At 34.1% G+C, this 25,239-nt stretch overlaps 2 protein-coding genes across 2 annotated transcripts in view; one reads left to right on the forward strand and one right to left on the reverse strand.

Annotated features, from left to right (window-relative positions):
• Positions 1-25,239, forward strand: part of LOC129723146 (uncharacterized) — a 425,361-nt gene that overhangs the window by 303,380 nt on the left and 96,742 nt on the right. The window lies entirely within an intron of this gene.
• On the reverse strand, positions 1,355-10,267 carry LOC129723002 (uncharacterized). The gene is made up of 4 exons (XM_055676957.1): positions 9,889-10,267; positions 8,990-9,253; positions 3,335-3,622; positions 1,355-3,271 (listed from the first exon to the last, which is right to left on the reverse strand). Exons 1-4 carry the CDS (start codon positions 10,133-10,135, stop codon positions 2,769-2,771), a joined length of 1,302 nt encoding a protein of 433 aa, XP_055532932.1. The 5' UTR covers positions 10,136-10,267; the 3' UTR covers positions 1,355-2,768.

The raw sequence follows: 25,239 nt of genomic DNA on the forward strand, positions 1-25,239 counted from the left end.
TTTCACAAATATATTGCTTCGACCTCTACGAATATTTTCTTGCAATAAAACGTACATGTTACTGCTTGCTCTCTTGATTTAGAACGATTTGAAACGATGGTGCTTATTGTGCACCTCAGAAACGGCGGCAATAATATCAATAAGATCTGCGTTACGTAAATTAATTTTTATATAGTAGATAAAAATAATTATTCATGCACCATCCTATAAATGAAGCGCTCTAAACTAAAACTGCGCTATCAAAATAATCAAAACAAAGCAACCTGCACACCGCCGTTACTACATCGCACACCACTAGGTATAAATAGCACAGCCCCGTCGCCACGTTTTACATTATGTGAATAATATCATATATGTATTAAGAAACCCTAAATGTTTCACAAATATATTGCTTCGAACTCTACGAATATTTTCTTGCAATAAAACGCACATGTCACCGCTTACTTTCTTGATTTAAAATGATGGTGCTTATTGTGCACCTCAGTAACGGCGGGAATAATATCAATGAAATCTGCGTTACGTAAATCCATTTTTATATAGTGAATAAAAATAATTAATCATGCACCATCCTAAAATAAATGAAGCGCTCTAATCCTAAACCGCGCTATCAAAATAATCAAAACAAAACAACCTGCACACCGCCGTTGCTGCGTCGCATACAATGAGGTTTGAATCGCACACCCCGCCATCGTGATCTCGTTGCGGCAGGAGAAGTTTGGTTGTGTTTGTTTTGACCAAGTCCGCATGCCAGCCGCACCGGACTTGCTTCAAAACAAACACAACTAAACTTCCCTCTCGCCCGCGACGCACGAAGACGAATGAACCCCTAGGAGCGAATGAACCCTGGTCCGACATTTTTGTTGCATTTGAGCACGATATCGGACCGATGTTGAGCCAAATGTCCACCCGTTGTCGGACCGATCTATCGGAGAATCGGACGCGAATTGGTCCGACATCGGCCCGACAATTCTTACTGGGATGCCCCGCCAAAAGAGAAAGACGAAAAAACAGAAATAGAGCGTCCAGCGCACACACCAATGCGAGAGATCGTGTATTTCGAGCGAATTTCGTTCAACCCGCATGAATTTTGAGAGAAGCGGGTCGGATGGTCCGAATCGCGTTCCATGAAATTCTGACTGGGATACCGAGTTGTGCACATTGAGAACCACGTATTGTGGTGTACACTAATGAATAGACATATGTCGTAAAGAGGAAAGCAAAAAGAGTGCACCAGCACCGATACTTTGTTTTTCGCATACTGACGACGATGTAAACGCATCCTAGGCTTGTTTTATATGTATTCATTAATCGCTAGAGGTGATTTTTTTCCTTCGCTGTTCAGAACTATAGATGCTTGAAGATAAGAGTTATGAGAATTTTCACAACTACTACTAGGGTAAAATTTCCATGTATTCATGCATCGTTAGTTTTACAATTCGGGTTATTCGCGTTGAAAGAGATCTCGAAGGCTGTTCGCACCTACGTGAACACTCATATGTAACTGTCAAAATGTGCGTGATGACAAAAGCAAAAATATTTTCTTCCTTCTTTTTCGCATGCAAAAACCAAAAAAATATCAGCAACACCGTCAACGCGAATAACGATCATCAAATATAAACGGTAGTGTTGCCTATGAACAGTTTATCGCAGCATTTAATATATACATTTAGTCCTACGTCACCATTTCATACAACCCCTAGCTATATACCTTGTAGTTTTATTTTCTAGATTTTTAATTTCATAACTCTTTAAAGAACAACTTCCTTTATGAAATCAGAAAAAAGAATTATAAGTATCCATTAAACTCTACTAGAAATTTGAGAAGTAAATATTTACAATATTACTAGTCCGTACAAATACGTATTTCGATTGCGACATACTAACAATCATCATTAGTGCTTATATGTACCAGTTACTTCTCAAATTTCTAGTAGAGTTTAATGGAAACTTATAATTCTTTTTTCTGATGTTGAAAAGCTTTTGCCAACAATTGATAATATCATTATATGTATTCAATTATTTACTCACTTTTCGCTCCCCTTGAATGAATGACGACCCAACACCCATATAAGAAAGAAAATGGCGGGTAGTAGCATGGCTCATATTAAAGAAGACGAAGCAAGCGGCGAGTTACTCGTCTAACCAATTTTGGTATTGCAGATGGCGAGTCGGTCGGATTTTGGAGGAGTAGCTCTTCTGTCACTCAACTGTTACCAGCCAAGTTTCACTCGCGTTCCCTGATACAACATTTTGCTCGCCTCGTCAGTGACCGCGGGCGAGGCGAGTTGCACTTTTCTGTTTGGGGCCATCCACATACCACGTGGACAGCTTGGGGGGGGGGGGGGGGGTTGTGTAATGTCCACGGTCCCTACAAGAAAAAAAAGAATTTATATGGGCATTTGTCGACGGCGGGAGGGGGCAAAATCGTTAAAAATCTGTCCACGTGGTATGTGGATGGCCCCTTTACCGTATCGCGTTTTTTCACCAAATGTTGGCATTTTTCCTCCATTTCACTTTTTACTTTTTTTGTCTGTGTTGGGATTATTCAATAACCTTTTTGAACGGTACCTAAATTGATTTCACGAAGATGGGGGAGGTTTAAAAATATATTGATTTGTGATCTAATGATAATATATGTTGAATTTATTTTTCAGTAACAAAACGTATATGTTTATGCCACTTAGATTTTTTTCATTCTTATGATAAAACTGATACGTTACTAGCCATTAATATAGACTTTAATACAATGAATGGTGGAAAACAGCGGTTTATCGTGGAACCTCCTCTGTGAAAATGTTTTTTTGGTCCACAGATTTTAATTTCGAAATTGTTGCAACATTTTTACGAGGCACTTTCTTTTTCGCTATGCCATTAGATTTTGATAGTCCACTGCCTGTATTTCCAACTCTCTTTGGAACGGTTTTGATTTTTGTTCTTTTATTAGTTAACTCAGGGGCTCCTACGGTTGAAGATGATGATGGTGTAAGTTTATCAACAATTTCTGTGATGATGCTATTGCTGCCAATGGTAAGGTGTCCTGGTTCGCTTAAAGATTTACTTTGTTTTTGACCCTTTATAATATTTCCTATGTCAAGTTTTTCAAACTGAATGATTTTATTGCGGAATATCCGCTGATTAAGACGTTTTGTAGTTTCCGTTGGCAAAGGATTTTTGTAACACACATATCCCATGTGTTGGTGTGGAATTTGATCCAAGGCGACTACATCGCCAACTGATTGAAAAAACATTCTCAGCATATTGTTGCTCATTTCTGAAAGATAAGTTAAGATGGTTTATGCTTCAGGATAACAAAATACATTAAATCAATACGAACTGTTTGGATCACAGTGTTTTTGGTAAGCTAGTTCTACTCGTAACTTGCGATCCCTAAAAATGAGGCCGTTCATCTCCTTAGCTGCTTTAGCTTCAAATCTTCTACTAAAACGCACATAGCAACAAACACAAGCCAACTTTTCATACTCTTTGTCCGTAAGTATCAATGAACCATTATTAGTTTCCAGTGATATATTGAGAACTGTTCCGAAGCATTTGAAGTATTCCAACAACTCAAATTTTGTTATTTTGGGATCAACGTTATTTATTCTAACGCAGTTTTCTTTTTCTGAAAAAATATAGAAAAATTCGTATTTCAATACAATTAGAAAATTTTCATTGACAAAGCCGAATTTAGGATTGTTGAGGCCCGAGTTTTGTTCGGGAACCACAGAATAGAACAAAGCCGTTTTTTCATCGTACGTATCTAAGACCTTTATTTGTCTTCGAAAACCTAGTGCTTCAGCTGGGCCTGGGAGTAACCCGGCCTTCATCGATTTGATCAAAGGAATAGTGAGCAATCTTCTTCTAGGCTTTTGGTAAATAGGCAAAAGTGGTAAAATTTTATGTAGGTATCTATTTTTAAAATTCAATAAATACAATGATACAAATTAATTGTGACGCATTGGTTACAAAGTTCGGTCAGTGGCTATGGATACACTCGCTGAGAAATCTAAATCTGCAGTAAAATGTAGTGCTCTTCAACACGTTCATCACAGCGAAAATTTGGTATGTTGCATCAGTTCTGCCACTGTATTGTGTGCATACAGCAAAATGTGCTCGTTCTAATGGCGCAGATTACCGGCACGCGTTCCAATGGAACAAATGGCGAGCGACAAAGACTTTGGTGGAATGAAGCTTCAGTTACCGGCATTAAAATATAAAGCGTTGTCGATCACATGCATACATGCAGGCAGGTAATTCCCTACACCTCAACCAATTTCTTCTGGACCAAGAAGCTCCTCCCCCAGCAACCAAATATTCCAAAAAAATCCTCTTCTTCCTCTACTGTACGAGAGCACCCGACGAATGGCCAGATACATGGGATCTTTCTGAAACGGAATTTACTAGAGCAAAATCGCGCCATAAGACCTGGAAATGCGCAAAAATTTAATCGACCATTTCTGATGTGAATGAAACTTTGCACACGTATTTGGCTTAGCAAACTGAGCGTATGCACTCCAGCATAGGTTAATTGTTTATTGGTTCATTGTAGCTCAGAAACCGTTGGTTGTATAGAAAAACTGTTTGAGAAAGAGGAGTAGGGATTGAACAATGCCTCATAAAATTATACATAAAAACTCCGGGATGGATAAATGAAAGCCGATTTTTTATGGAAGATCAATATAAAAAAAATTGATATCAACATTTTTAAATTTTTTTTTATTTTAATGCTTTTGAAAGATTCAGACAGTCATTTAAAATCGAAAAGCTTGTTCCACATCAATGGACCATAAGACGTGGGTTAGAAACGTGAAACCCGTGACACACAAAGTTTGTTCACGATTCCCTGGCCGGATTAACTTAGAATGGACTGTATACGGTTGATCGATCGATGGGATACACGTGATTAACACTTAGCAAACTACCTTTATTAACTTAAAATTTTATTTATGATCGCGCGGACTACGAACTGAACAATTTTCTTACGCTATCTTACAGGGGATGGAGGGGGGTGAATTGATCGAAAAAATGGAAAAATATACTTACGTAATTATTGAACGGGCTCTAATGTGATATTTTTAACACACCTTTGCATGCAAGTTACAAACGTCGTAACTTTCACACATTTTTTTTTTCTTCTCAATGTTATTTTTTTATTGCCCTCCCCTTAGTTAACTGTCGAAATCATAATTTAAAAAAAAACTTCCTTTAAAATTTGATTTTCATTTTTCCTCCCTGGACTTTTAAATTGCGTAATAACTACAAGTTTCTTAGGAAAAAATCATGTCTTTTATTTTTAAATTTTTATGGGGTGTATTTTTTATAAGGCATCTCTCAGATAGCGAACCTATACATTAGAGAAATGACAAGACACTCACCGTTAAGGCAACTGTCAACATCAAAACGGGCGAGCTGTATAAATTTGCATTGCCGTTATCCGTTTTGATGTTGACAGTTGCCTTAACGGTGAGTGTCTTGTCATTTCTCTAAGGTATAGGTTCGCTACTCTCAGATAGTCTCGAGGTACGATGCTGGCCCAACAAGCCAGTTGCCGTGGTTTCGAGTCTCGGCTCGGGAGAGACTGTCAGTGTCGTCAGTAGGATCGTAGCGCTAGCCCTGCAATTGTCCTGTACACTGAACAGTCGGCTGAGAAGTCTGTTTATAAATAGAGGTCAAGTTCCGAAGCGGAATGTACCATGCACCACGGCTTTCCTTTTTTTATATTTTATATTTATATTTTTTCTGAGCTATAATACTTCAAATAAAACCTACGCCAAAATGCATATGCCCCTTTTACAAAGTAACTCATGGGTCTAAAAAACTCTTCACCTGTGAAAAATGCTCAGTTTGCTAAGCCAATAATGTACATGTGCAAATTTCCATTCAAATAAAAAATATTCAATATTCGACCATAGGTCGTTTGACAAGACTAGAGTTCAAGAAATAGCCAGTGTTATTTTCACGAGGTCAAAAAATGAGTGGGCAGTGGATTCTTTCAAGCCTGGACCCCTGGACCGGATGGGATTTATCCAGTGCTTTTACAAAAGAGTAAGGATATTACAGTCCCCCTTCTGGTAGAGATGTTTAGGGCTAGCATGATACAAAGCTACATTCCTAGTAAATGGCGAGAAGTCCGCGTCATATTTATTCCTAAGGCTGGAAAACGTGACAGGACGAGTCCCAAAGCATACAGACCAATCAGTCTAGCGTCTGTCATTTTAAAAATGATGGAAAAAATCATCAATCTACATATCAAATTATCATATTTGAACAGTAGACCATTGAACAAATTCCAGTTTGCCTACCAAGCTGGTAAATCAACTGAAACAGCACTTCACACGTTGGTTTCAAAACTAGAAAATCTTTTGATGCCAAGGAAATCTCACTGGCAGCTTTTCTTGATATTGAGGGAGCATTTGACAACGCCTCTCACGAATCTATAAAGAAAGCTATGATAAATCGGGGTTTTGACATATGCATCTCGAACTGGATACTTGCTATGTTAGACAATCGGTTAATCACAGCCAACTTAGGAAGATCAACTTTAACGACAAAACCAACAAGAGGCTGCCCGCAAGGAGGGGTTTTATCTTCTTTATTGTGGTCTCTGGTAGTCGATGATCTTCTTAACAACTTAACAAACCTAGGTTATGAAGTCATTGGATTTGCTGATGATATTACTATCTTAGTTAGGGGCAAATGTGGGCCTACTATTACTAATAGAATGCAAACTGCCCTAGACTACACACTCAAATGGTGTAAGCAGGAAGGGCTAAATGTTAATCCTTCTAAAACAGTCATTATCCCATTTACAAGAAAGAGAAAGTATAATATTGCAACTCTAAAGTTGGGAGAAACACAGTTGGAGCTATCCAAGCAAACCAAATACCTAGGTGTCATGCTTGACCATAAGCTTAACTGGAACGACCATCTGGAGTACGCAATCTCAAAAGCCAACAATGCTCTTTGGGCTTGCAGCAAAACATTTGGTAAGAAGTGGGGACTCAAACCAAGGATGATTCATTGGATTTACTTGGCTATAGTGAGACCCAGAATAACTTATGCCTCATTAGTGTGGTGGCCTAAAACTACACAAACATCAGCTCAGAAAAAGCTGGATAAGCTACAACGTCTGGCATGCCTATCAATAACTGGAGCATTAGCCAGCGCACCATCCAAAGCCTTAGAAGCTCTTTTGTATCTTCTACCTTTGCATCAATATGTGCAACTGGAAGCGGAAAAAGGGGCTCTCAGGCTCAAACGCGTTAAACTTCTTCAGGAAGGGGATCTAGAAGGACACTCACGAATCCTTAAAGATTTTCAACTGAACAACTTAGTAACAATGCATGAAGACTGGATGGAATCCAAGACTAACTTCATAGTTCCCTTCAAAGTGATTGAATCCTCTCGCAGCGAATGGGAAGAAGGAGGTCCTAAAACTCGCCCAGGATCACTCTTGTTTTTCACAGATGGCTCTAAAATGGGTGAATCTACTGGTGCTGGGGTTACTGGACCAGGAATTATTATATCAATTCCAATGGGACAGTGGCCCACAGTCTTCTAAGCTGAAATAAATGCTATCCTAACATGCACAAATATTTGTTTAGCTAGAAAATATAGATTTGCCAATATCTGTATTTTCTCTAATAGTCAAGCAGCTCTTAATGCTCTTAAAGCCTACACATGCCAGTCGAAGTTAGTTTGGGATTGTATTTTATCCCTACGACAACTGACTGTAACAAACTATGTAAATCTATACTGAGTGCCTGGTCACTATGGTATAGAAGGAAATGAAAAAGCCGATCTCTTAGCAAAAATTGGTTCTTCAACTGCATTCTTCGGACCGGAGCCATTCTGTGGGGTTTCTACATCCTGCCTGAAATCAGAGCTCAGAGGCTGGGAAGCAATGATGATTGGTGCCAACTGGAGGGCTACTTCCAACGAAGACAATCTAAACTATTCATTACACCTTGTAGTAGAATCACCCGCAACCTCCTCAGTACAAATAAAGCTGATCTGAGTACATTGACTGGCCTACTGACTGGACACTGTCCGAGTAGGTATCACCTTAAAAAAATAGGTAAACTGATAGAAGACATATGTCGCTTCTGTAATCTTGAAGTTGAAACTTCGGAACATCTACTGTGCCAATGCGGCGCATTATTTCAGCAAAGACAGCGTATTTTTGGAAAAGGTGTCCTTACGCCTAACGAGGTATGGAATGCTGAACTAACAAAGGTAATAAACTTTATCAAAGAGGGCATTCCTTCTTGGGGGGAGATGCAAAGTCCTAGCGCGACCGTCACTGATACCCATAGTGATGGAACGAACTGACAGTGCATATATATTAACGCGGAGTATACCACAATATATCTAACTAATGGTAGCAGTGGTCTTAAGCTCCTACAAGGAAAAAAAAAATAGGTCGTTTGAGATGATGTTTCTCTCAATTGTCAAGGATATGTGCCAGCTTTTTGATTTCACTGTTTCTCGAAACAATTGTTAGTGATTGACAATGAAGAAGTTAAGGTTTTCGTTTGAATGATTTCATTCCCGCAATATTTCTGCTGTTTAATCGACGTTTATCGATGTATATAGCGTTTCTATGTATTGCATAAGCGTCTAACAAAACCAAAACCATGCGTGTTCATAAGTCATACAACTCTCAAGTGTTTTTGCCCCGGTGTAAGAAAAACCTTTGGAAACAAGCTTCAAATTAAAAACAAGTTTTTAAAACATCACCAATCAAAGCATAAAACCTAACTTTTCTGAGATATACACACAAGACAACGCGTACAATTAAAATCGACACGTGTGAATCATTTCGGAATCCGCGTAAAAAAGAAGCATCACAAAAACCGCAACTAAAAAAACGTGAAATATGACACTAGTCATTTTTCACCTCATCTTTTCGACAATAATCACAATCCACAACACTCCCTCCGATCCAAGAATTATTTTTTCTATTATATTTATGAATGTATTATCTTACCGTATTGTAAATTGCAATCCGCTAGTTTTACGGGAAACTTTACATCTTTCGCGTTACACACAAGTGTCGCTTCCTCTTTTTTACTGTACTGAACGAAAACAATTATTGGACTGTACAGTGAGACGTGTTGACGACCAACAACGGATTTTCCATTTCTAGTTTTAATTTGAATGCTCATTACTTTACCATAGCTATCAAAAAGTTCTTTTATCTCGGATTTTCGCGTACCAGCAGTCAAATTACCAACAAATACACTACGCTTCACTAAAATAGAGTACAGTTGATTAATAAATTATTATTGTTAAAAAATCTGTGATGGGCACCATTCCGTTAACTCGCTAATTAGCGTCGCTAATATTTAAAACTGTGAGTTGCTAATGGCGTTCACAAAATGCTTCGAATGATGAACATACTAGAATGGGATTCAAGGTATCATACAAGCCACAGAAGCATTTTAAAGAACAAGCTCAAGGTGATCTAAACTAAAATTCTGGCACTACAAAAACTTCTGTAAATTGCAATGCGCTTGAAATTATGGCAAACTCGGTAATAATCGAGTTCTTATAAAAACATTCCTCAAAGTGTTTATTTACATACAAATAAAATCACTTTTGTTTTCGCTTGTTTTTACAAAATCCTCAAGTATGAACACCGTTTTATGAATTTTGAGCCTCTTATTGTCAATTACGCCTAATAATAATCATTTTCGTTTGTTTTTAATATCAATATATATAGTCATATGATAATCTATGTAATAAGTTAGCGATTAGCGAAAGTTCCGCTAACATGGGTTTAGCGTTCGCGTTTAGCGATAATCGAGCTAAATTTTCCAGTTAACCCATTAGCGATTAGTGTCGCTAATTTTTTGGTTAGCGGTGCCCACCACTGTCAAAAATTACTTTGTTTAAGAAACTGCTCATCTCCATCGCAGGGTTCTCCATTAAAAAAATAACTGGACGCATCCGATTTTTGCTTGTTTGTCACATCCACAGCAATCTCGTAAGTAAAATAATAAAAATATTTTGATGTTTTATTTTTGATATTAACTTTTCGAATACGATTCAACACTTTTTGGCGCATCTGACGACGCCTAACAGCTGGATTTTGTTGAAGGCTTTTGTCAGTGCTTGACGTAACTGCATCCATTGCGACCAAACTCTCTGAACAAAACTGTTTTGAAATCGCTTAGATTTAAATTAAATGACTTTACACAAACATTACAAAATGAACCGAATTCGCGTTATATTAAAATTTTGACATTCACGTAGGGATGTCCGTTTATCATTCGTTTGACTTAATCGATCAATAATAGGTTTAAAAACCAGGGATGCCAGAATATTCTTTCAAATGTCTTTACGATCCAAGAAAATATATCTTCACATGTCTGCCAACCCGAAATGGCTCGTTGAAAACGACCTGTTGAAAAAATTGAGAAATCGAAAACATAACCACATGTTTTGTAATGTCTGCACATATTGTGCATTTATATAAAAATTATCAAAACGTCGCTGATAAACTGGCAGTCAGGCTCACTTCCGATGCTTATTTTTGTTGTTCTCGCAACACTGCAACCATCTCAGCCGCCACTGCGCTGTCAGTCCGGCTTACAAAAACAAATACATTAAAATCATTCCCGCAGTTCATGTTGTGTAAACACGCAGTTGCTTTATGTGTTTGTAAAGTCGGAAGAAAGTTCGGAACTTTAATTTAGTGCTGGCGCCACAATATTTTTCAATGTCTTCCATTTGTTTTCACAAACAAGGATATCTTGACCACGCACACTCATTTAATTTAACTCTAAACTGAGTTAAATATCACTCTGTTTCGTTAAAAGTGGACGTACTCTAAATAGAGTATTTGTGCTATTACTCACTTTTGGGTAACATATCTATCTGTCAGAAGCTGAGCAAATTTTACTCTGTTGCTATTAATCACAAATCAACGAAACTGAGTGAAAGTTACCCACTTGTGTAATTCTAATATTTTTCAAGGAATTATTTCAAATATCAATTGAAATGAAAAACCACCAATTAAACGCAAATCATCAATTGTTTATTCATGAATGATAAAAAGTAGTCCAATGAACATCAAACAACTTCCACATCTTCTGCCTTGGCGGCTTCTTTTAAAATAGCAGCGATACGGTTAACAGTTGCTCGGGAACTGTTGTTTAATCTTTTATTTAAGGTACTTGACATGAAGTCCGTAATCATGTGCAAATCTGTTGGAATTTTGATTCCAAACATTAATTTGAATCTGGTACATTTAAGGAAATCTACCTGGTGACGACAACGAACATTCGACCTGTTTCGAAAGGCCTTCTAATACAAGCAATGTGAGGTTACTCTTTCTCGAGAGATGCCAGGTACATTTTAAAATCTTCGACTCCGTTAATGGTTTGGGCTCGAACGAATTTACAACTTTGAGTAACACTTTAGAAATAACTGATAGAACGTCGAATATTAGCATCAGAATATATACTGCTCTTAGTGCTTGAAAAGTTTTGACATGCGCACATATTACGCAAAAATGAGTAAATACGGCTATGGAGAGAATCTGAGTAAATATTACTCAGTTCAAACAATCAGTGTTACTCAGTTTTTGACGTTTAGCATGGAAATATAAAACAGAGTAGATGTTACTCAGTTTAGGGTAAAATTGAAGGAGCGTGCGGGGTAAATGTCTTCCATTTAAAGACATGTCTTCCAATCTGGCATCGCTGGCAGACTTGTCCTTAAATGGAAGACATTCATCCTGTGGCGAATACATGTTTGTTTGTGAAGTCAAATGGGAGCAATTCAAAAATATGTGAAGACATTGGGGCTTATTACGGGAGTCACTTCACGGTGAGATGACAACCGTAATAGGCAAGGTGAAAGTGATTCCCATTTGATTTGCACGCGACTTTTTTCACCGTGAGATTTTTTCACTTATTTCTCACCGTGACACCCGTAATCAGCCCCATTAGAAAAGTATGTTATATGACCAGACCGATGTCATGGCAACAGTTTCCTGAAGCCGCCGCCGATGATGATGGCGCTACTGTTGGAAATATGGCCACAAGCTCCGTTCATTGTGCCGCATGTGTTACTGTACGGATTTTTTGCATGCTTCTAACTATATTGAATGTAGGGCTGTCAGGAACGTGTTGAAACATGTTTGAACGTGACCATTTATGTCCTGCACAAAATCTATAAAACGTTCAAAACAAAACAATCGTTTTTCGTTTTCTGCATTTCTTCACACCACTTGCAGCAACAGTTGATCTCCCATGGACGGTGCTTAATTGGCTGTTTCGCAAGCACTGACAGCCTTTTGACGTATAATCGAGCCAGAGAAAAATGGCTTAAAGCAAAATGTATATGCGGATGACGTTCGTGACAGGGATGTGGATATGACCCGCATTTTGCAGAGGTGGTGACCTTTTTTTTTGCTCGACAGTTTTCGATTTGCCGCTTACTTTTCAGTCTTTGGTCGGTCCTAACGAGCCATCTCGGGTTAGAAGACATTTTTTATTGGAACGTGAAGACATTTGGAAAATAACCTGGCAGCCCTGATTGCTGGCACCCTCGAGCAGGGATGCCACATGTACAGATTAATCTGTATTTTACAGATTTTTGGCCGAAGTAACGGTACAGAATCTGTATATACAGATATACAGATTTTCGTCGAATAGTACAGATTTACAGATTTTCCGAAATTGACATTAATTTTAAAAAACAATCCAAATTTTATTTAATTAAATATTAAGCAAACTGAACATATTTTCAACTCCTCACACGTTTTAAGCTGAAAACTTTGTTTATGTACCATAAAAACTTAAAAAATACAAAGTTCTTTATGTCTAAACAATACAGATTTTTTTACAGATATTTTTGTTCCAGATACAGATGCTCAGATTTTTTCAAGGGAAAACACAGATTTAAATGTGGTAACCCTGCCCTCGAGTGCAGAGTCTATGTGTATATAGAGTCGCGCGAAGAGAAAATCTATCGTTTCGGCAACACAATTTTTGTGCCGTTTGTTGCCAAGAACTATACAGTTCTGTTTTTCACCATGCAAGCGAATATCATTTTTTGAAATTCTTCACAAGGTACACAGTTTTGAAAGATTACACCGGTAATGTTTTGTTAAATTTGAGTGAACCAGTGTACAGGTTTAATGTTGGATTGAAATGTGTAAGTAAAACTTCGGAAAAACACATATTCTTTACTACGCTCAATTACAACACTTTTCATCCACTCCTAACATTATCACCTTGTTTATTTACATTGCTCGATTGGTACCCTCGTTTAACACTGATTTGGTTCCTTTGGTTTCATCATTGCGGGACTTTTATTATAAACATAGACTCTGCTCGAGTGTACCGCCTGTGAAATATCGATAATTATCGTAATCGATAACAACGATATATATCGTTAACTTTCTCATCACATAGAGTTCTCCATTTGATTCTGTATTGGTGTGATGCATTAGTGTTAGTGAGATAGTTTTCTTTGTTAGCTGTAAGAATCTCGAACAAAACATAAATAAACAGAGATAAATTCTACGCACACTATCTTAGATTGCAATGGTGCTTATGTTCTTCATGAGATCTTGCTTGGAGAACTCTATAGACCACTACAGTCCATATAGACCATCTCACCGAATCTCTTAAACCTCACTTTGCTGACAGTTAGTGGTAACTTTGTTTACATCTTGGACTTTGTGTTTTTTCTGGTGGAACAATCGTGTGCGTAGTTGAAATGCTGCTCTATTTATAATTGTTCTTAATGTACTGACACCTCACGCACAATATTTGAAGAACATTGTGGTAACAATTGATATGATCTGCTATAATTGAGAGGGGTCCGCCACAGAAGGCAGAATCACAAAAGGCAGAAGCACGAAAGGCAGAATCATGAAAGGCAGAACTCTATGACCATACACACATGGCAGAATATTTCAAAAGGCGGAAATATAAAAGGCAGAATTCCAAAGGGCACGAAAGGCAAAATCACTAGAAGCAACACCTGCCTCACGATAGCCAAGTGCGTGATGCCAAATTGGTGTGAATAGTGGTCACGGTACCAAAGCTGCTACTCTTTATTTATTTGTTGACACAACATACATTTATTGTGTATAATTATTTGGAAACTAGTCTTTCCAACTAATCGCAAGCAATGACCAGCTAAACTATCAGATCCGAAACGCGCAAACTTGTTTGGCTTAGGTGCTCAAGACTCACGGCACCGCGGAAAGCAATTTTCCGATGTTAGGTGTAACTCACACTAGTCTGAAAGGCTTGTTGGATATAATTACCATTAAGCAATTCATGCGGCGAAGATGCATAATCGAGGGCAAGGAACCGAGGCGGCACTAAGCCGCCGTGGTTTCCGCAGTCCGAGCTGGCTGTCGACCCACCATCGGAAGCGGCGGCCTCTCGCACGCAAACGACTGATCTACTGGTTTTCTAGGATTATTCAAACAGGGTTTACTCAAGGTGGCTACTCAAAACCCAAAATTTAATTCCCGGTTTTTTCCTGGTTTTTCCCGATTCGTTCAAATATTTTTCCCGGTCAATTGTACTTCTGAATTCTGTAGTTTTCCACAAGTTAAGATTAAACAGCGTTACTTTCGATTTGCATCCCAATATAATCAAAGTTATTTCCTGAACGTGTTCAGCCTTATTGAAATCAAAAATCAAATAGGGAATCAAATCAAAGGAGATTTTGTCTACGAGTATTTTTTTAAATTTGTAGGAACCGTTTTTACTTCAGCCATATAAGAATCAAACACATTACTTTAGCAGCGTACGCACCTCCTCATCCATCAGTGTTGTCTCTTTGTGGGTGTCCGCGAGAAGTTTTGCCTTTTTGGCTTCTATCGCTTTGTGACCTTTTTCTTTCGGGCTTCTTCATCTTGATCCTGCTCCTTCTTCTTTGCCTTCATCAATTCAACATGTCGGCTATGTGAATTGCAAGCGTAACCCAAGTAACAAAACTGGTTTTATCAAAGTTTTATATCGCTGTTCTGGTTATATTTAGCGCCATATAACTTTTATAAAACTAATATTGTGACTAGGGCCGAGCCGAGACTCTAACCTATGACGACTGGCTTGTTAGTCCAGTATCGTACCTCGAAGCCAACTGGGAGATGGGGATCAACAACTAGATGATGTCAATTTCGTCTACTCCACCGGCATCCTGTACTGCATCGTACACCAAACGCTGTGCTACAAGGCTTCCCTATTCCAGATTCACAACTAGGTACTCCAACGTGGCACTGCTATGTAATAGAGTCAAAATCTTCTTAATAACCACGGCAAAGTTAGGAAGGTTCTTGTCTGAACCGGCTATCAGATCTCTCCAAAAAGTATCAAGGCGCTTCTCACTACGGCGGTAGAAAGTCAGCGAGTGTGGAGTGCATATTCACATGTGCAAAATTTCATAACAATCGGTCCAATGGTTATTGATTATGTCATTGAAACGAGAAGAAAATCGCCATCATAGAAAATCCGACTGCGACCATAAGATGGACAACTGGGAATCACTCATACAACTATGTTTCGTGTGGTGTGGTAAAATCGTTTAAGGAGTCACAGACGACCGAGTGGCGGACTGGAAGTGGGAGAAAATCGATAGCTGACCCTTTGAAGGCCCGAAAGATGCTGAATTATTTCCGAACCTTCCGATTCGCGGCGCGGCTCTAAAGGCAAAGTGTTCCGCCTGGTTCGTTTAGCAAACCATGAGACGAGCTGGGATCTTTTTTTTTTTAAGGGGGGATTTGTTAGTAGCTTAAGTATTTATGATAAATATTAGTAAATAATGAGTATGTGTGTCCAATCACAAATGGTGACTTCTCAACACTGTTAGAAATTTGTAATTTTAATTGTTAGGATTTGTTTGCTTTCGCAATTAGGACTTATCATTCGTAGGGATTTAAACCTACTTGTCAGAAAAGGGGAAGTAAACTTACAACTAACTTAATTGCTAACTTATTGGCTATAAAGAGAGCTTATCGTAGCAATTGAGGATTGCAACGATTTTTGTCGAAAATTGTTAATAATTTTATTTGACATAGCTTCTAATGGTTCAACACCAGTAAGTCTATGTAATTCGAGTGTACCAAACCAAGGAGGATGCTTCAAAATCATTTTCAGAATAATAAACATCTCGTATATTTGATGCACTTGGCTTGTATACTCTCAATGTGCTCTTTGAAAATAAGTTTTTATCATAAATTAGTCCCAAGTACTTAACCTTGTCGGACCAACTTAAAATAACCCCATTCATCTTGACAACGTGATTATTGTTTGGCTTGAGGAAAGAAGCCCTAGGCTTATGCGGAAAAATTATCATTTGAGTTTTAGAAGCATTGGGAGAGATTTTCCACTTTTGCAAGTAGGAAGAAAAAATATCTAAACTTTTCTGCAATCGACTGCATATGACACGAAGACTTTTTCCTTTTACGGAAATGCTTGTGTCATCGCAGAACAATGACTTTGTGCATCCTGGAGGCAAATCAGGAAGATCTGAAGTGAATATGTTGTACAGGACTGGACCCAAGACTGAACCTTGAGGTACACCTGCTCTGACAGGAAATCTATCAGATTTTGAATTCTGATTGTTCTGCAGAGTTCGATCAGTAAGATAATTTTTAAAAATTTTGATTAGGAAAATTGGAAAATTAAAAGTATGCATTTTCGCAATCAAACCTTTATGCCAAACACTGTCGAATGCTTTTTCTATGTCTAAAAGAGCAGCTCCAGTGGAATAACCTTCAGATTTGTTAGCTCGTATCATATTAGTAACTCTGAGCAATTGATGAGTTGTGGAATGCCCATGGCGAAATCCAAACTGTTCATTTGTAAAAATTGAATTTTCGTTGATTTGTGACATCATTTTGTTAAGAATAATTCTCTCAAACAGTTTACTTATTGAAGAAAGCAAACTGATTGGTCGATAACTTGAAACTTCAGCTGGGTTCTTATCCGGTTTTAAAATTGAAGTAATTTTTGCATTTTTCCATAATTTGGAAAAATATGCAATTTCGAAGCAGCAATTGAAAATTTTCACTAAAAATTCCATTGTGCTCTCAGGGAGATGTTTGATTAGTATATTAAAGATTCCATCGTCACCAGGTGCTTTCATATTTTTGAAATTTTTGATAATTGATTTAATCTCATTCAAGTTCGTTTCAATTATTTCTGCAGGTAAAAAATTCTGGGAAGAAATTAAATCAAAATGACGTGTGACTTCATTTTCAATTGGACTCACAATATTCAAATTTGAGTTATGAACACTCTCAAACTGCTGAGCAAGTCTTTGAGCCTTTTGTTCATTGGATACAAGAAAACGTTCACCATCTTTTAAAACTGGAATAGGCTTTGAAGGTTTCTTGAGAATCTTTGACAGCTTCCAAAATGGTTTTGAATATGGTTTCAATTTTTAACTTTAGTCTCAAAATTTTGATTTCTCAGAAGAGTAAATCTATGTTTAATCTCTTTCTGTAAATCTTTATAAATAGTTTTAAAAACAGGGTCACGAGAACGTTGATATTGACGTCTGCGGACATTTTTCAAACGAATTAGAAGTTGAAGATTTTCGTCAATTATTGGTGAATCAAATTTCATTTGAGCCTTTGGAACAGAATAATTCCTGGCATCAACAATTGCACATTTTAATGCTTCCAAAGCGGAATCAATATTCACTTCGTTTTGCAAATCAAGCTCATTATTGAAATTTCTCTCAATATGAGTTTTGTATCTTTCCCAATTGTTATATTCCCCTTGTTATAATTAAAAACAGAGCTCATAGGGTTTAAAACTGATTCATGTGATAAAGAAAAAGTTATTGGAAGATGGTCATAATCAAAGTCAGCATGTGTGATCAAATCACTACATACATGACTTTGATCTGTTAGCACCAAATCAATTGTTGAAGGGTTTCTTACAGAAGAAAAGCATGTAGGACTATTCGGAGACAAAATAGAATAGTATCCTGAAGAACAATCATTGAATAAAATTTTGCCATTGGAATTACTTTGAGAATTATTCCATGAACGATGTTTAGCGTTAAAATCGCCGATTATGAAAAATTTCGAACGATTTCTGGTGAGTTTTTGTAAATCACCTTTAAAATAATTTTTGAGCTCGCGTGTGCATTGAAATGGTAAATATGCTGCGGCAATAAATAAAATCCCAAGTTCAGTTTGAACTTCAATTCCCAAAGTTTCAATAACTTTCGTCTCAAGATGGGGAAGAGCACGATGTTTGATTCGGCGATGAATAACAATTGCAACTCCACCGCCGGAACCCTGAATCCTATCATATCTATGAACCACGTAATTGGGATCATATTTTAATTTTATGTTAGGTTTCAAAAATGTTTCAGTAATAATTGCAATATGCACATTATTTACTGTTAAAAAATTAAAAAGCTCATTCTCATTGGCCTTCAATGAGCGAGCATTCCAATTTAATATTTTAATTGTTTTATTTAAAATCATTGCTAAATTTTGAATTAGAAACAATTTTAATAGTAAAATTTGTGCCTATTTGCATGGCTTCAAACATTGATTTTGCCTGCAACATGGCGTTCATAAGATCGAACATTGCCTGTTGCAAAAAAGAAAGTTTACCTGCCGTAATAGGCCCCAGGCAGTTGACATTAGAAAAAATATTTTCGACAGCAATATTAGCTGGAGTAATAGGTGTACAATTATTTTCTAGAGTGTTTTGCTTACCCATATTAACGGTCATTTTCGAACTACCAACACTAGGCGGTATAATGTTCGAACTACCTGTAACCTGTGCATAAGTTAAACGGGTATGCAAAAGAGTAGGTAAATTTGCGTCACTGGTACGCTTGGAGAATTTTGTTTTGAAGTTGGTTTTAATTGAGAAATTGAATTTTGTTTACCTTGCCTTGCCCTAACAATTGCTAAACGGACTGGGCATTGATAAAAATTTGACATATGGTTGCCGTTACAATTCGCACAGCGAAAATTTTTACTCTCTTTCACAGGACATGTGTCCTTTTTGTGAGAAGAGTCTCCACAATTAAGACATTTTTGGTCCATGTTACAGAATTTGGAACCATGGCCATAACGTTGGCAAGTACGGCATTGGGTGATATGCTTTTCACCTCCGCCATACTTCCTATAAATTTCCCACTTTACACGCACATTATACAAAGCATGTGCTTTTTCAAAAATTTTTAAGTTGTTAACCTCATTGCGGTTAAAATGAATTAAATAATTAACAAGGGAAATTCCAGTTCTCTGACTGTTTTCGCTTCGTGATTTTTGTTTCATTAGAATTACTTGGGTAGGGGCTATGCCAAGTAATTCTGTTAAAGTAAGTTTGATCTCATCAACGGTTTGATCGTTAGTGAGACCTTTCAAGACAACCTTGAACGGCTTGGCGTTCTTGGTGTCATATGTAAAAAATTTGTACATCTTGTCAGTTAAATACTGAACAAGACGATCACGACCCTTTACTGAGTCGGCTAATAAGCGGCATTCGGCCAATTTGATAGGTAACTTTAACGTCAGAAACAAATATTGAAAGTTCCTTTTTGAATATATTAAATTCAGAAGAAATAGTTACCACAATAGGTGGAACTTTCTCCTTTTTTAAAGATTTTATATTTTGTATAGTTTCATTATTGGTAACTTCCATTTCACCAGCTTCTTGCTCAGGCAAAATATCAAATGGATTGTCACAACAGACACTCGAAGTGTCAGAAAGAGATGCCTCTCTTTTCCTCCCCGCAGCGATACGAGGTTTCTTTTTCCGTCCAGCCATTTCAGGTGATACGAAAAAAGTTGAAACAAATGTTAAATTCAAAAGTAGGTAGTCTTGAGAAAGACTGATGGGAAATAACTTTCAGGTAGTCTTTAAAAGACACACTGACAAAACACAAACTTTGAAGCTATAGGCAGTCAAAGACCAGTCCACAAGCAACCGAAAAACGTCTGATCTGTAGGACAGTTCAAGACGCACTGACGAGCTGGGATCAGTGCTTTGTAAAGGATCGCAAGTTGACTGTTAAAACACGAATGCGATCGCCTTCCGCAGTCAACTTGTTTGCTCGGCATAGTACAGCGATCGCCCGGAGAAAGAGCAGTCAAAGTGGAATTGAAATTTTTTTAGTTCCTAGGTGGCGGTCATTCGCTATGGCAGCGCTCGTTTCTTCCGTTCAATCTTTCATTATGTATACGTTCAAGGCACAAAGTGAATAGGGCAGTTGGTACCATTTCTACAGCTTCGCTGGGTTGCGGGTCAGCGAAGACGGCACCGAAGGCGGGAAGTAAATAATGAAATAACTTTCGGTCGCTTGCGCGGCAATTAACACACATGTGATTTGCTATTTCTTAATTGTGTGCTTTGCATCTGAGGTGGATGGCCTTTAGATTTTTTTGTGACTCGTGGTTGTAGCATATCCTGCGCTGCGAAAGCGGCTCGCCCTACCGCAGTTTAATGTACAGGTCTACTGTAAATTAACCCACGGCAAGGCGAACCGTCTTCGCAGCGCAGGCCGTGCCAGTGTGTTTTTAGTCTCACAGTCTTTCGTGAAGATGTAAAAGAAATAATATTTTCTAACCAATATTTTGTATATACCTACCTATTTGTGTTGTTGCGAGCACGAGTGGTTGATTTTTCTTTAAACGATGTTAATCAATAAATTCCAATAAATTATTTTGATTATTGAATTTCATAGATTCAACTGCACTAATACAGTGCAGAGCAGAAATGTTACGGATGTGATTTTTAAGACATCTGCAGATGCGGATGCGGATGCGGATATGTGATTACGGATGCAGATGTCGATGTGGATGTCAATTTGCATGCGGATGTTCCGCATTTGCGGATGCGTTACATCCCTAGTGCAGAGCATGTAACAAAACGAGATGATCAAAAGAATAAGAATTATGTATTAAAACGTAATTACATTTGACTACGACGGCCATGTAGCATGTACCACTCTCACTTTATGAAAAAACAACAGATACAAAAAAAAAACGTTGCGAGCTATTTATTTAAAATACATATACACTAAAGTCGCGGGGGATACTTGCCGCGTAAAAGAAATCCGCGTAAATTCCGGAATCCGCGTAAAAAAAACCCGCGGAAAAAGCGACCTTAGTATATTTAATTCCGTTTTACCGAGACGATCAGTAGGAAATCTATTCATAATTCACAGTAAGAACTTCTGTATTTAGTGATAATATCAAATACACTAAAATCGAATTAGTTTATTCTGTGAATATGTAACTGTGTATAGGTGTCAACAATATACTTATTGACTGTCATCACTGAAGAAGCATAAAATATAACAAAGATGAAGAAACCTGTAGAAGAATTGATAGTGAGGGAGAGAGAGAATGAGCGAAAGAGAGAAAGAGAGTGAGATAGAGAAAACGAGAGAGAGAGAGAGAGAGAAAAAGCGATAGAGATCATTTCGAATGAAAGGCCCCAACAATGTTCAAAAAGGTAAATATTTCATGTCAAAAAAGCTCCTTCTAATAGAAAGCACGCTCAGTATGATTTTTGAGAATCTCCTGAGCTTTTATTTGCAACTGAGACAACAAAATCAGATAATGCGCTCTGCAAGAGAAGTGTAGCAGATTGTGAAATAACACACATATAAACAACATATTCGCACATACATACGCACATGCACACATACACATATTCACAAACATTGCTCAGTTTGTCGAGCTGAGTCGAATGGTATATACGTTTCGCCCCAAGGCCTCGGATGTGTTTTGCGTTTCACGAATGATTTTTAAACCTTTGTTTTAGTATAACCAACAGTTTTTTTTTATTAATAGTTAACAAAGAAAAAAAAGGAAATATAAAGTCATTTAATCGATTAAAACTTCATCAAGTAACTCAGGGTTCAATTTCGCGATGAGAATATCCTCTAATGTTGATTCTGCTAATGATAGCCGCCTGTCTGACAAAATAAGTGCCAGCGCACTGAAGGCTCGTTCTACTGAGACTTGTGTTGAGGGGACCGCATAAACTACTTCGGCCACCTCAAACAGTTCTTTGCATGTTATTTTTTTTCCTGCCAGCTGCTCCAAACATCAAAATTGTGTTCTTTTCGTGTACCGACGTCTAGAACACTCAGTTGCTCTGTTATCGTATTTTTTCGCGAATTTTGGTTGGAGCTGGGAAGTGAACCTCCATATAAAGTCGTTAAATAATCGTCCAAGTCGTCTTTTGAGGAGGCCACTTCAAAAATGGAATTTTCAGGTTGTGTATCACCTTTTAAATTGGAGATACGGGCCGATGTTTTGACAATGAATTTCTGTAAAGTTGAAGCAAAATGATAAAATTTGTGATATTTCATTATTATTGTTATTGTTTTTAACCATTATATGGTCGGCGTGCAGCCACACCGAAGCTAGCGCCAAAAATAATATTTCGAGTAATTGGCATTCAAAGTTTAATTACCCCATTTGTTTTTTTGCTAGAGATTTTTTGTTATTATATCGTTATGATCTATTGAAATGATTTCGTTTTTTCATGATATATAGATTATTACTCTTCACATCCCCTCATGTTTTTGTTGACTTAATTAAAAAAGATGGCGCTTGGTTCGTTCTGGTCGCACGCCAACTATTTGATCAGATAATAATATCTTTTATTGATTGGCTTGGTACCTGGGTGTACACCTGATTGAAATTTATGTTACTGAGTGAAGTTTAACTGATTTTATTTCCCTAAGTATTCGTGATAAGGAAATGCACCTACTTAAGGCGTAAGGTTATGGTTCCCAGGATTCATCCGGTTCATGGAGACCCAAGTTCCTTGTTACTTTGAAAATAATGGAATCATTGGTATTAATATTGAATGTTTATTATTAAAATATTAAATGTTAAATACTACATATTTCATATTACGTAATAAATATTAGATATTAAATATATCAAAAACAAATCAAAAATAAATGTTAAATATAATATATAAAATAAAAAAAATTAAATAAAAAATATTAAATATTAAATATTAAATATTATATATTAAATATTGAATATTAAATATTGAATATTAAATATTAAATATTAAATATTAAATATTGAATATTAAATATTAAATATTAAATATTAAATATTAAATATTAAATATTAAATATTAAATATTAAATATTAAATATTAAATATTAAATATTAAATATTAAATATTAAATATTAAATATTAAATATTAAATATTAAATATTAAATATTAAATATTAAATATTAAATATTAAATATTAAATATTAAATATTAAATATTAAATATTAAATATTAAATATTAAATATTAAATATTAAATATTAAATATTAAATATTAAATATTAAATATTAAATATTAAATATTAAATATTAAATATTAAATATTAAATATTAAATATTAAATATTAAATATTAAATATTAAATATTAAATATTAAATATTAAATATTAAATATTAAATATTAAATATTAAATATTAAATATTAAATATTAAATATTAAATATTAAATATTAAATATTGAATATTAAACATTAAATATTAAATATTAAATATTAAATATTAAATATTAAATATTAAATATTAAATATTAATTATTAAATATTAAATATTAAATATTAAATATTAATATTGAATATTAAATATTAAATATTTAATATTAAATATTAAATATTAAATATTAAATATTAAATATTAAATATTAAATATTAAATATTAAATATTAAATATTAAATATTAAATATTAAATATTAAATATTAAATATTAAATATTAAATATTAAATATTAAATATTAAATATTAAATATTAAATATTAAATATTAAATATTAAATATTAAATATTTAATATTAAATATTAAATATTAAACATTAAATATTAAATATTAAATATTAAATATTAAATATTAAATATTAAATATTAAATATTAAATATTAAATATAAAATATAAAATATTAAATATAAAATATAAAATATTAAATATTAAATATTAAATATTAAATATTAAATATTAAATATTAAATATTAAATATTAAATATTAAATATTAAATATTAAATATTAAATATTAAATATTAAATATTAAATATTAAATATTAAATATTAAATATTAAATATTAAATATTAAATATTAAATATTAAATATTTAATATTAAATATTAAATATTTAATATTTAATATTTAATATTAAATATTAAATATTAAATATTTAATATTAAATATTAAATATTAAATATTAAATATTAAATATTAAATATTAAATATTAAATATTAAATATTAAATATTAAATATTTAATATTTAATATTTAATATTTAATATTAAATATTAAATATTAATTAAAAATAAAATATTAAATTAAATATTAAATATTAAATATTAAATACTAAATATTAAATATTAAATATTAAATATTAAATATTAAATATTAAATATTAAATATTAAATATTAAATATTAAATATTAAATATTAAATATTAAATATTAAATATTAAATATTAAATATTAAATATTAAATATTAAATATTAAATATTAAATATTAAATATTAAATATTAAATATTAAATATTAAATATTAAATATTAAATATTAAATATTAAATATTAAATATTAAATATTAAATATTAAATATTAAATATTAAATATTAAATATTAAATATTAAATATTAAATATTAAATATTAAATATTAAATATTAAATATTAAATATTAAATATTAAATATTAAATATTAAATATTAAATATTAAATATTAAATATTAAATATTAAATATTAAATATTAAATAAAAAATATTAAATATTAAATATTAAATATTAAATTTTAAATATAAAATATTTAATATGAAATATTAAATATTAAATATTAAATATTAAATATTAAATTTTAAATATAAAATATTAAATATTAAATATTAAATATAAAATATTAAATATTAAATATTAAATATTAAATATTAAATATTAAATATTAAATATTAAATATTAAATATTAAATATTAAATATTAAATATTAAATATTAAATATTAAATATTAAATATTAAATATTAAATATTAAATATAAAATATTAAATATTAAATATCAAATATCAAATATTAAATATTAAATATTAAATATTAAATATTAAATATTAAATATTAAATATTAAATATTAAATATTAAATATTAAATATTAAATATTAAATATTAAATATTAAATATTAAATATTAAATATTAAATATTAAATATTAAATATTAAATATTAAATATTAAATATTAAATATTAAATA

Source organism: Wyeomyia smithii, chromosome 1 (genome assembly GCF_029784165.1).
Source record: "Wyeomyia smithii strain HCP4-BCI-WySm-NY-G18 chromosome 1, ASM2978416v1, whole genome shotgun sequence".
Taxonomy (NCBI): domain Eukaryota; kingdom Metazoa; phylum Arthropoda; class Insecta; order Diptera; family Culicidae; genus Wyeomyia; species Wyeomyia smithii.

What these genes read in the sequence shown, in the direction of transcription:
- LOC129723002 (XM_055676957.1), bottom strand. Translation starts at nt 10,135, where the DNA reads ATGGATGCAGTTACGTCAAGCACTGACAAAAGCCTTCAACAAAATCCA. An exon ending in GGATTGCAATTTACAATACG is followed by an intron (nt 3,623 to 8,989) that starts GTAAGATAATAC and finishes ATATTTTTTCAG; the next exon opens with AAAAAGAAAACTGCGTTAGA. An exon ending in AAAACACTGTGATCCAAACA is followed by an intron (nt 3,272 to 3,334) that starts GTTCGTATTGAT and finishes CTTATCTTTCAG; the next exon opens with AAATGAGCAACAATATGCTG.